The sequence below is a fragment of the Schistocerca cancellata genome, chromosome 2 (assembly GCF_023864275.1).
Source record: "Schistocerca cancellata isolate TAMUIC-IGC-003103 chromosome 2, iqSchCanc2.1, whole genome shotgun sequence".
Lineage (NCBI taxonomy): Eukaryota > Metazoa > Arthropoda > Insecta > Orthoptera > Acrididae > Schistocerca > Schistocerca cancellata.
In genome coordinates this window covers 813,061,000-813,073,315 of record NC_064627.1, presented here as the reverse complement: position 1 = coordinate 813,073,315, position 12,316 = coordinate 813,061,000, and the positions used below count along the sequence as shown (strand labels likewise).

The following is a 12,316-nucleotide window of genomic DNA, read 5'->3' as shown; positions in this document are numbered from 1 at the left end:
TACAAGGCCAGATCAGTCAATCATCCAGACTGTTGCCCCTGCAACTACTAAAAAGGCTGCTGCCCCTCTTCAGGAACCACACGTTTGTCTGGCCTCTCAACAGATACCCCTCCATTGTGGTTGCACCTACGGTACGGCCATCTGTATCGCTGAGGCACGCAAGCCACCCCACCAACGGCATGGTCCATAGTTCATGGAGAGGGCATATTGTTTTGTCATAATATAATAAATTTTACATATTCCCCCTCCCCCCCACCCCCCTCCCACACACAAAAAAAAGAATAAAGGGAAAAAGACAGAGAGTGAGGAGCCATTTGGCAAGAGACAAAGAGCCATGAGAATAAAATAACAGGAAGAAAAAGGAAAATAACTTTAGGGTAATCATTGTAAATGTCGTGTGACTAGGGCCTCCCATTGGGTAGGCCATTCGCCGGGTGCAAGTCTTTCGATTTGACGCGACTTTGGCGACTTTCTCGTAGATGGGGATGAAATGATGATGATTAGGACAACATAACGTCCAGTCCCTGAGCGGAGAAAATCTCCGACCCAGCCAGGAATCGAACCCGGGCCATTAGGATTGACATTCTGTCATGTTGACCACTCAGCTACCGGGGCGGACAATGTAATCATTGTACACATAAGATTCAGTAGGCCAATTAAAATTATTATTTGTATGTCGCAGTACAATGTGAATGGTTGTTAAGAAAGAGAGAGAGAGAGAGAGAGAGAGAGAGAGAGAATAATGAGTTGTCATATTAGTGTAAAGTAAAACAAATAGTAATGAATGTAAATATGTTGTGACCCAAGTAGTATGCGTACTATTCTACATTCAAAATAATATATATTTCAAACTTTTTTTTAAGGCAACAGCAAAATTAACATGCATTTTCTAAAATAGGATATGTTAATGTCAATTACAAAATTGCCTAACAGATCTATAGACTGGATGGAGCACATGCAATCTTGTTAATAATGAATGTTAATAAACATAGTCTTAATAAAAAACAGTTTAATTTAATATGTCATTTAGAAACTGAAAATAATGACCAGGCGTGTAATTGAATGATCAGAGATTATAAGTTTACCAAACCTATCAAGCAAAATAATTGCACATATAAATGCAAACAACACAGAAATGTTTGCAAAACAGATTTGAAAATGTGGAGAACACACTCATAAAACTTCTGTTACAAGTAAGAAGTATCATGTAGTACATGCATAAATTAGCTGTCAAATAACAATGAAATTGAAAATTAGCACAAAAATACAAGTGTAGATACTGTGCACAGTGTCTACATCTACATCTACATCTCTACTCTGCCAACCACTGTAAAGTGCATGACAGTGGATAGGTCCCATTGTACCAGTTATTAGTGTTTCTTCCTGTTCCATTCTCGTATGGAGCACTGGATGAATGATTGTTCAAATGCCTCTGTGCATGTTGTAATAAATGTAATCTCATCTTCATGATCCCTTTATGAGTGTTACATAGGGGGTTGTAGTATATTCTTAGAGTCATCAATGAAAGCCAGTTCTTGGCACTTTCTAAGTAGGCTTTCTCGGGATACTTTATGTCTATCTTCGAGACTGCCAGTTCAGTTCCTTCAGCATCTCTGTGACACACACCCACAGCACTCTCTCAAACAAACCTGTGACTATTTGTGCTGCTCTTTTCTGTATATATTCAGTATCCCCTGTTAGTCCTGTGGTGATACGGGTCCCACACACTTAAGCAATACGGGTCACACAAGTGATTTGTAGCACTCTCCTTTGTAGACTCATTGCATTTCCCACATTTTATATTAATAAACCAAAGTCTACCACCTTCTTTACCTATAACTGAGCCTATGTGATCTTTCCATTTCATATCCCTACCAAATGTTACACCCAGGTATTTGTATAAGCTGTGCAATTCCAACTGTGACTCACTGCTGCTATAGTCGGTGACTCGTTGCTGTTATAGTCATAAGATACTACGTTTTTTGTTTTTGTTTTGTGAAGTGCACTATTTTATATTTCTTAACATGTAAAGCAAGTTATCAATCTTTGCTCCAGTTTGAAATCTTTTCAAGATATGACTGAATGCTTATCAAGATATGACTAAATATTTATGCAGCTTCTTTCGGACAGTCCTTCATTATAGACAACTGCATCAAGCTGCAAAAAGTCTGAGGTTACTGTTAATATTGTCTGCAAGGTCATTAGTATACAACATGAGCAGCAAGGGTGCCTACACACTTCCCTGGACAAACCTGAAATTACTTGTGAACCTGACGATGTCTCTCCAACCAAGATAACCAGCTGCATTGTCCATACCAAAAAATCCTCAGTCCAGTCAGAAATTTGACTTGATACACCATATGACCATACTTTCGACAAGAAAGATAGATGTGGTACTGAGTGAAATGCGTTTCAGAAATCAAGAAATACTGCATCCACCTGACTGCCTTGATCCAAAGGCTATCAGTGGCTTCTAAGCTGATATCTTAAGCAGAATGCAAAAATCCTTAAGTAGATAGCAGAGTTAATTAATGTAAATAAGAGAAACAATCTATGTTGCACATGGTGTTCGCAGTAGTCATTATAGGAATACATAACAAAACAAAGCTTGTATAACAATTGAGGATTATAAAGCACTTACATATTACCTTTGGGTAATCTAAAATTGATGCACTTGGCTTAATCAATGCATTGGATCACTCTTGAACAATAATTTGTGAACAGGCTGTTTGCTCTGTCACTGCATAAAGTATATATGTTGAGTTTGATAACAGACACAAAACTCATGTTGGGTCATGATGCAATGCATTGATGGCTGATCTGCGAAACACCTTAGCGAATTGGAAAATGGCAAACTCTAAACATCAAAGAATGGCATATCCTAGCGATGACATAATTTCAATGTCACATCTTTGCTGTGTCACTTCTCTGGCTGCTCTGCTTGGCTCATATACTTGAACAATGATACCAGCAGTGATTTAGACAAGAAAATACAAGTCTTTGCATAATGTAAGTGTGTCGCTCTTTCTTGGAGTTTTCTCCTGCTAAAATACTTGTTTCACTAAGTTCATATATACAAAAAATGTAATTTATGCACATTGCACCGTTGTGATGTGTAATGCCAGGCACTGTCTGTAATGTAAGAAAACAATGCCCACACAAAAATATTCTTCTTCTATGCAAAACATTGTATACAATAAAATGTAATTACAGTTCCATGGGACTGTGTATTTAAATGAGTATCTTTACACATGGAATTCCATATTGTCCCTTTTGTGGTGTAGTTTCATATTCTTTATTTGCTTTAATCCATAAAATTTGCATAAACTGGTGTACTCCACTTCATTAGTGTTAGGATGCATAACTTTTGATTCCAAAGGGACCAGTGTAGTAACGGTTACATTTCCGAATTGCTTGTTTGACCTTAGAAGATTTCATATGAGGCTTGACAAGAATCCATTCGTTCACTTTTTATAATCAAGGCTTCACTAATTTAGCATGTTGGATTTTGAGCATTAGCTTTCTTATTGAGGATCACGAGATTTCTGTTTTTTGTGGGTATGTCGCGTACTGTTAAAAAATATGGAATGGCTTTTAAACGAATGAAACTGTGCATGGTGGCATACCTGTGCAGTCATGATTTCAATTGTTCATCATTGTTACAAAGTCTTGAAATTTTATGTACCAGATCTTATAGTGTTTTCCACAATATGCACAAATAATCTTCAGAGTTCTCACATAACTCGTGTACTGGATCTGAAGCTGGATGATAAGTGAAAATTAAAATTTGCTTTATGCTATAATTTTCCAAGAAACTCCTCTATAATTTTGATCGATATTGTGAACCATTATTGCTGATGATGCATTCTGCTTTGATCACATTCAGAAAATAAACTACTTCTAATTTATTGAGGATCATGCGACACTTAGGCTTATGCAAAGGATAAAGAGAAATATATATTGACATACATTGAGAAAAGTTCCAGCACTACCATCATATGCAAATAATTGCCTTTAGATGTTGGCGATGGTCTATAGAGATCAGCTGACAGAATGTGGCCACGTTTGTCAGATATAATACTACGCATAGGTCCTTTATGCTGCTTAGGTGAAATTCGTCTTCTGACACAAACTGCACAATTTTAGTGTCACATTAACTCTTTTTGCAGTACTATTAAATATGCAATATTCTTGCAGTTTGCTAGGGCTAAAATGTGCAAAACTCTTGTGAACATATGAAACAAGATCAACTATTGCATATTATGGTATACATGATCTCCAGTGGTCAGAATTAAGAATTGTTCATTGGTAAAAGATATTCTGCTGTTCTAGGTAATACTGCTTAATTTGTATCACAGTACAGCTGAATTTGTCTAGTTCATTGTACAAAGTTTTTACTCCCTTTAATATTTCATCTTTATCTTGTTCTGCTGAAATATTGCATAGTAATTTCTTGTTAAACTGTTCTCCTGCAAAGCTCTTGATGAAATTGATGTGTATAGCTCACTGCAATGGATTTGCAACATTTGACTCCACTGTGTCATAAGTAAGCCATGACAGTGCACCCAGAACAATATTGACTTGGCCTGGCAAGTAGCGAATTTCCTGACAAATTCTTTAAACTGAACGCCCAGCGTTTCAGTTGGTCATGCATTAATACATTAAGCAAAACAGCTCATTAAGAAAGATAAAGCCTTGTGGTCTGTTATGACAGTGGTTTTTCTTCCACGACAATCGAAATTTGGCAATCCCCTGACAATTGCCAGAGCTTTATTCTCAGTAACTGTGCACTTCCTTTCCCATAAATTTATGGAGTGACTTGCAAATGCAGTTTTACAATATTCTGTTTGGCAGTTGGGTTTCTAATATAACAGATGTGACCAAGATTAGAATAAACAGCAACAGTTATAACAGAGACCAGGTACACACTCTTAGTAATGCATGTGGATGGGCTTCGGATATTGAGCAAAAACAAAGACGGATGCCTGATGCTTGCATGGAGGCAGGAGTGCCAGTTTCAAAGATGGTACCTACCTCTCGCACCACCTGACATCGTTGTTATTGTGGCACACTTGAACTGCTGCTAGCTGAACAACTTGTCTTCTGCACACACATCTCTGTGATCGTTTCCAGGTGCAGCAATTGTGTCCATATAAGTGAAAAACTGTGGCAGTCCTGGTAGTCAGTGGTTTTTTACTCATGACAACAGTGGCGGAGATAGGCTTGAAATCGTGAGTGTTTTATTTGAAATACTGGGGCTTGCAAACCGAAAAGTGATTTTTTTATTGCTTATTTTCATAGTTTTTTGATTAATGGACCTGAAAGAATGCAAACATTGAGTGTTTGTCTTAGGAACATTTCTATTTACCTTAAGCAGTCATCTTCAGAGTAACAGCAGAAAATCCTTTCAGAAAAGCTGATAACCAGAAGCCTGTTAATGTATTTGTAAACCTGCATCCAGTGTCTTAATTTGAGACATTCATAATGGTTGTGGGGAGAGGGAGTGGGTGTGAACAAATGTCTGGTAGACTTTAACACTTGTTTGTCAACTCCACAATGGGGTGAATGTCCACTGCAAAAGAAGTTAAGTTGTTGGTAAAAAGATGCAAGCATAGGGCATTTTGGAGTAATTAATTGCCATATAATGGCTGTGTGTTATGTGTGGGGTGCAGGGGTGTCAATGTAATGTGTGCAGTTCTTTCACAGGTAGAAATTAAGTCTGGGCTATAATCTGACATAATGTTAACTTGGCACAGTGAATGAGCAGTGTATGAATAGTCTCTGCAAATTCTAAAACCATCTCCAATCTGTGCCACTGCATTACAGCTCAATAACTCTCATATGAATGCATTGGTAACGTAGAGGGTCCTTTCGTACAGAAACGTCAGGACCTAAATTAATGACACTACATTGATTGTGTGGCACAGAGTAGAATCTCACCACCACTCTCAGCTTGAAGAACCTGCTGTTGTTTCATGTGCTGTCTGTATTATATATATATATATATATATATATATATATATATATATATATATATATATATGAATATAATAGAGGGAAACATTCCACGTGGGAAAAATATATTTAAAAAGAAAGATGATGAGACTTACCCAACAAAAGCGCTGGCAGGTCGATAGACACACAAATAAACACAAACATGCACACAAAACTCTAGCTTTCGCAACCAACGGTTGCCTCGTCAGGAAAGAGGGAAGGAGAAGGAAAGACAAAAGGATATGGGTTTTAAGGGAGAGGGTAAGGAGTCATTCCAATCCCGGGAGGGGAAAGACTTACCTTAGGGGGAAAAAAGGACAGGTATACACTCGCACACACACACACATATCCATCCATACATACATACAAGACACAAGCAGACATTTGTAAAGGCAAAGAGTTTATATATATATATATATTAGAATGAGTTACTCTGGAGATTACTGTCAGTGTATGCTTTGATAACAATCACTTCTCATTTCATGTTAGAGAAGCTATAATCACACTTGCACTGCATACTTTAGGTGGTTTCATTTTTCAATGGCCTTTTGATCCTGCTTTTTATTGGTCATTTTGTATAGTTTCCTGCACAGTAATCTTTGTTGATTTGAAACTTTATATTGTTTGTAGCTTACATAATCTCCTTGTGGATGTTCACATTTTGCAATCAACATTGTGTTGTTATTTCATGATTTGTGTGCTTTTCTTTTGGGGATAGTGCCAATGACAGCAATCTTAAGAAAAACATTTTCTATGTCTAATTATAAAACAAGATGTGTTGCCTACTCATAATGATTACAATAAAATTATAACCAGTGGAAGTGCTCCAAATATGTGAATCACACCTGGTGAATGAGCTATTTTGCTTTCTTGTTGCTTAAGACAGAAAAACAAAAATAATTGTCACAGCAATTGATTTATAATGTTCAGTTTGATGTCAGTCCACCTGAGTGGACCAAGTTGAGATTCATTGGGAGAGTCCTTAGAAAATGTAGTCCATCAACAAAGGAGGTGGTTTACAAAACACTCGTTCGACCTATACTTGAGTATTGCTCATCAGTGTGGGATCCGTACCAGATCAGGTTGACGGAGGAGATAGAGAAGATCCAAAGAAGAGCGGCGCGTTTCGTCACAGGGTTATTTGGTAACCGTGATAGTGTTACGGAGATGTTTAACAAACTCAAGTGGCAGACTCTGCAAGAGAGGCGCTCTGCATCGCGGTGTAGCTTGTTCGCCAGGTTTCGAGAGGGTGCGTTTCTGGATGAGGTATCGAATATATTGCTTCCCCCTACTTATACCTCCCAAGGAGATCATGAATGTAAAATTAGAGAGATTAGAGCGCGCACGGAGGCTTTCAGACAGTCGTTCTTCCCGCGAACCATATGTGACTGGAACAGGAAAGGGAGGTAATGACAGTGGCACGTAAAGTGCCCTCCACCACACACCGTTGGGTGGCTTGCGGAGTATAAATGTAGATGTAGATGTAGTATTATTAGTTACTATGCTAGTTACAAAAATGGGAACAAAAATCATTGGGCAATATTTTAAATATGTCATCTGCCTCCATTGAACGCCATGGCAGGTGGCACTGCTATGCCTTCGAAGTGTGAACTTCCCAAGAGTGAGCCTCCTCAACGAACACGTTGGCTGGTATTCTTCCTGCTAGTATTATAACTGCAACTTGGCAAAAACCCGAAATATAATTGGTCCCGAGTTCGAGTCTCGGTCGAGCACACAGTTTTAATCTGCCATTCCTGGATGGCAAAAAATTATCCTGCTAGATTCCCTTCATATTTCCTTATCATTTCTATTGAATAATCAAAATGATTTTCACGTAAGGTGTGACGTAATGTTTTCTGTTTATGGTTTTCAGTCCAGGAAGGTCGTTCCATGCAGAAGTTGCTACTAAACTCATTTTCGACATTGTTGTTTTATCTGTCGTAGTCACCACTGGAAAGTGTTTCTGAAGAAGAGAAATTTGTTAACATCGAGTATAGCTTTAAGTGTCAGGAAGTCGTTTCTGAAAGTATTTGTATGAAGTGTAGCCATGTATGGAAGTGAAACATGGACGATAAATAGTTTGGACAAGAAGAGAATAGAAGCTTTCGAAATTTGGTGCTACAGAAGAATGCTGAAGATTAGATGGGTAGATCACATAACTAATGAGGAGATATTGAATAGAATTGGGGAGAAGAGGAGCTTGTGACACAACTTGACTAGAAGAAGGGGTCGGTTGGTAGGACATGACATCGAGGGGTCGCAAATTTAGCATTGGAGGGCAGCGTGGAGGGTAAAAATCGTAGAGGGAGACCAAGAGATGAATACACTAAGCAGATTCAGAATGATGTAGGTTGCAGTAAGTACTGGGAGATGAAGAAGTTTGCACAGGATAGAGTAGCATGGAGAGCTGCATCAAACCAATCTCAGGACTGAAGACAACAACAACAACAACAATAACAGTCACCACTTGGGCAATAAGGGAGAGACGAATATGGCAGCTCTTCTCCAGCTCTGAAGTAACAGGGTTGTCTATAAAATAAAGGCTGCTTTGCTTCATGTGTCTTTCCAGTTCTGCCAACATAATTTTTGGCCTTTTTGAATATACAGTTTTATTTATGAAATGCCACTTTTCTTTATTGCTTGAGTATGACAGAGAACAACAAGTAAACACAGCCTGTTTGTATGTCGAAAGTACCTAATATCTTACTAATTATCTCAATATAGGCACATTCATGTTACAGATATTTTGTTTTATTAACATAGACTTTCATCGTAACGTTATCGTGCTAAGTTGTAATTCATTTGTCATAGTACAGTGCATATTTTAATAGCATATTCCTTTCCAGAATGAGATTTCCACTCTGTGGAGTGTGCACTGGTATGAAACTTCCTGGCAGATTAAAACTGTGTGCCCGACCAAGACTCGAACTCGGAACTGGGCGTGAGTCGTGCTTCGGTAGCTCAGATGGTAGAGCACTTGCCTGCGAAAGGCAAAGGTCCCGAGTTCGAGTCTCGGTCAGGCACACAGTTTTAATCTGCCAGGAAGTTTCAGCATATTCCTTTAGTTCATTGAGCTTAATGGTAAATTAGGGTAAATTAGAGAGAAGTTAATCATCAAAAATATATTCTCTCAGACAATCTGAAACAGTCTGATGTTGCTCAGGTAGTTTACTGATTCCACACCTGTAGAATCCTACTGGTTGTGAGATTAAGGTGTTGTCACACAAAGTTTCATGTGCCTTTTCATCTGGAAAGAAATTTTTGTGATGCTTGTTCAATAAGGAGTGGGAAGGTAAACATTTTAGGGCACAAGATCAGTGAAATAAGTGCAAGAGGGATGATTTCCCAAACAAAGTCCTGGATTTTCTTTGTGAAATAAGCAGATCGTGTTATCGTGTAATAGTGGCACTTGATCCAGTTTTTTCCTACTTCATAAAAAAAACAAGGTACCCTGAGTCAACACTTTCTACATTAGGCAAGCGCCAGTGCTGTCAAAAGATTTACACTACCTCAAGGCATAAAGCAGTATAATGGGTACTTAACTATAACCAAAGTTGAAAAAAAAATCAGTTACTATATCAGCAGTTCACTACAGATTGAACATCATTGACTGGTTACATTTTCTATTGAACTTATGAATATTAATTTCTGACACATTAAATAGCCATAAACATTAAAACAGAAAACCTTAAACTCTTTTGCAAACCTTTAGAAATATGCATTAACTTCTGACGGCGAGTGGCTTGCCCATTAAGAAATTTCAGTTGTAATACTTTGTGAGGAAGCATGCAAGTAATTGGTATCCACATCATCAAGTGTTTCATACTCACTTGTAGATACAGTACTAAGATTTGATTATTGGTCTGGAAAGCTTGAACTGTGTCTTTGTGCATGTTAGGGTATCTAGCTGTTTTCAGTCAAAGCAGTTGTTTGCTGTACCTGCACTTTCTGCTCTTAATGAACCAACTGGTTGAGAATTTGTCTGATTCCCTGTGTGTGTGTGTGTGTGTGTGTGTGTGTGTGTGTGTGTGTGTGTGTGTGTGTGTGTGTAGTTCAGGCCTGAGATGGTTGTATGACATTTTGAGGGTGTTTTTTTTGTACCATGACGTGGGCCCACTCTTTCAGTTTACTATGAACATGAACGATTGATTATTTCACTTGCAGCCTTTTTTTATATGTGTTCATGATGAGTATGTTGTGGACAGTCCTATTTTCCAAGATGTCAACAACAGTATTAACAGTGCTGCACACTTATGTTTCTGGTTTATGAGCGCTAAGGCACCCTGTCACACTTCAACTGGCCTGCTAAATCACCCAACCGGAAAATTTTCTGAGATGGTTTGGAACAACAGATGAAATGTATCACACGGCATCCCGGCATTTTGGTAGCTCTACAGGATTTAATCATCAGTGGGTGGCTTCAACTGGATTTGGTGTATCTGGAGAAACCTGTGGCTTCTCTTCCCTACCAAACTGAGACAAGTATAAAGGCTAAAGGCAGTGTTACATCGTATTAGCGCGATATTTCTTGGGGAGTTACTTATGTTTTCTGTGTTCTGCCTTATTTATCTATATTTGAACACTACTGTGTCTACATGCTACTGTAAAAATGAATAATAATCTTTGGTATAAAAAAAATAAAAAATGAACTAGTGGTTATTTGTGAAAGTTAGAGATTGAAATGAACAGTTATGCTAAAATTTATCCAGTTTTTCATCCTTACGAGAATAGAGAGGAGTTGCAGGATAGGGAGGACAAGAAGAAAAAGAAAAAGAAAAAGAAAGAAATAGTGTCTCACACCCTAATGTTAAGATTTATCCAGAAAGAAAGATACCAGGTGTGGTTTAAGTAGAAGAAAAGTTAAATTTTTTACAATTTGTGACCCTGAAATTTGTTTTCTTGCCTGCTCAATCCAGTATGCCTCAGTTATAAGTATATAGTTTTGAAAAGTGTTCAAACTGGCCATATTGATAAGGGTACTTGTGTTGTTTACTCACATCTGTGTACAGTTAGCATTGATGTTTATTTCATAAACAGTTCCATTTTTTATTTTCACAGCAAGAATAGCACACCTGAAGAAAAACATCAGAGAAGTAAAGCAAATGTGGTTAACGGTGCTGTCTCACCATCATTACCAGAACAGTTGGCTACTGAAGAGAACATCTTTAAACTACATGGGATTGATCTTCAATTTCCTATAGAATGTGATTTCTGTTTAGAGAAGTTTATAGAAATGGACTCCTTTGAAAGCCATATGGTTACAACATAAGTAAGTACACAGTTTATAAAATATTAATTTGCTCAAAGAGTCCTCAGGTGGTACTGCCGGTCCATAAGTGCCCGTTGGACACTATGGACCAGCAGTACACCAGTGGACCTGTTCGAGCAAGAAATATGCTGGGAGAAACTGAAGAATCACATATTAATCTGCTGTTTTCTAGAACTGCTGACTTGCAAGCTTAAGGTATAGAAATTTTGTGTTCATAAATCAGAGTTTTGTAATCATCAGTAAACAAATAAGGTATGTTGACTTTAGTTTTTGTTACATACCTTAACAAAAATTCTCAGTTGTTTTTTTCTTTTTCAAACTTAAAATATATAGGTAAAATATATAGGCAAGTAGTACAGAGAAAATTACAGCAGTTCTGTAACATGTATCTTAATTGCTAATTTATGTTTTCTCATTGTGTAGTGAACTTAATATGATAACTAGAAATGTATAAAATCTAATCTAATATCTCTCTCTCTCTCTCTCTCTCTCTCTCTCTCTCTCTCTCTCTCTCTCTCTCTCTCTCACACACACACACACACACACACACACACTCACTGAGAGAGAGAGAGAGAGAGAGAGAGAGAGCTCTCTCTCTCTCTCTTCTCTCTCTCTCTCTCACACACACACACACACACACACACACTCAGAGAGAGAGAGAGAGAGAGAGAGAGAGGGTGTAATATACATAGTTTAAACAGCTGTGCAATGAATATTGTTTTCGTGGTGTTGCTGAAAATGTTGTGTGTTTACATTAATGCACAACTGTCATCTGCATGCAAGACAACCAGGTATCTCTTAAACAATGGCTGCAAGCTTCTTTGAAATGGGCAACCTGCTTTTCTAGAGTGTGTATAGGTGGCTTGCACTAAAAAAAAAAAACATTTGAAGTCAGCAACATCTCTAAAACAATAATTATTACTCAGTAGTTTGAACACAGTCTCTGAAAATCAGAAATAAATAGTGTCAAAACCTTCATGAGCCCTAGTGGGTAAATTACGCAACTATGACATTTTTGTCGCATAAGAAAGTTTTAATTTTGAAATTTTTTTT

General features: G+C 37.8%; 1 protein-coding gene across 3 annotated transcripts in view; it reads left to right on the top strand.

The window, feature by feature from the left end:
* LOC126162699 (uncharacterized) overlaps nt 1–11,265 on the top strand; it is a 73,752-nt gene extending 62,487 nt beyond the window's left edge. For all 3 annotated transcript variants that reach the window (XR_007535099.1, XM_049919352.1, XM_049919354.1), the window contains one exon: nt 11,053–11,265. Coding sequence is in view for 2 of the 3 variants with exons in the window: in XM_049919352.1 (XP_049775309.1) it covers nt 11,053–11,263 (211 nt within the window). In the remaining variant the exon portion in view is untranslated. The remainder of the gene's footprint in view (nt 1–11,052) is intronic.
* Nucleotides 11,266–12,316: the final 1,051 nt, after the last annotated feature.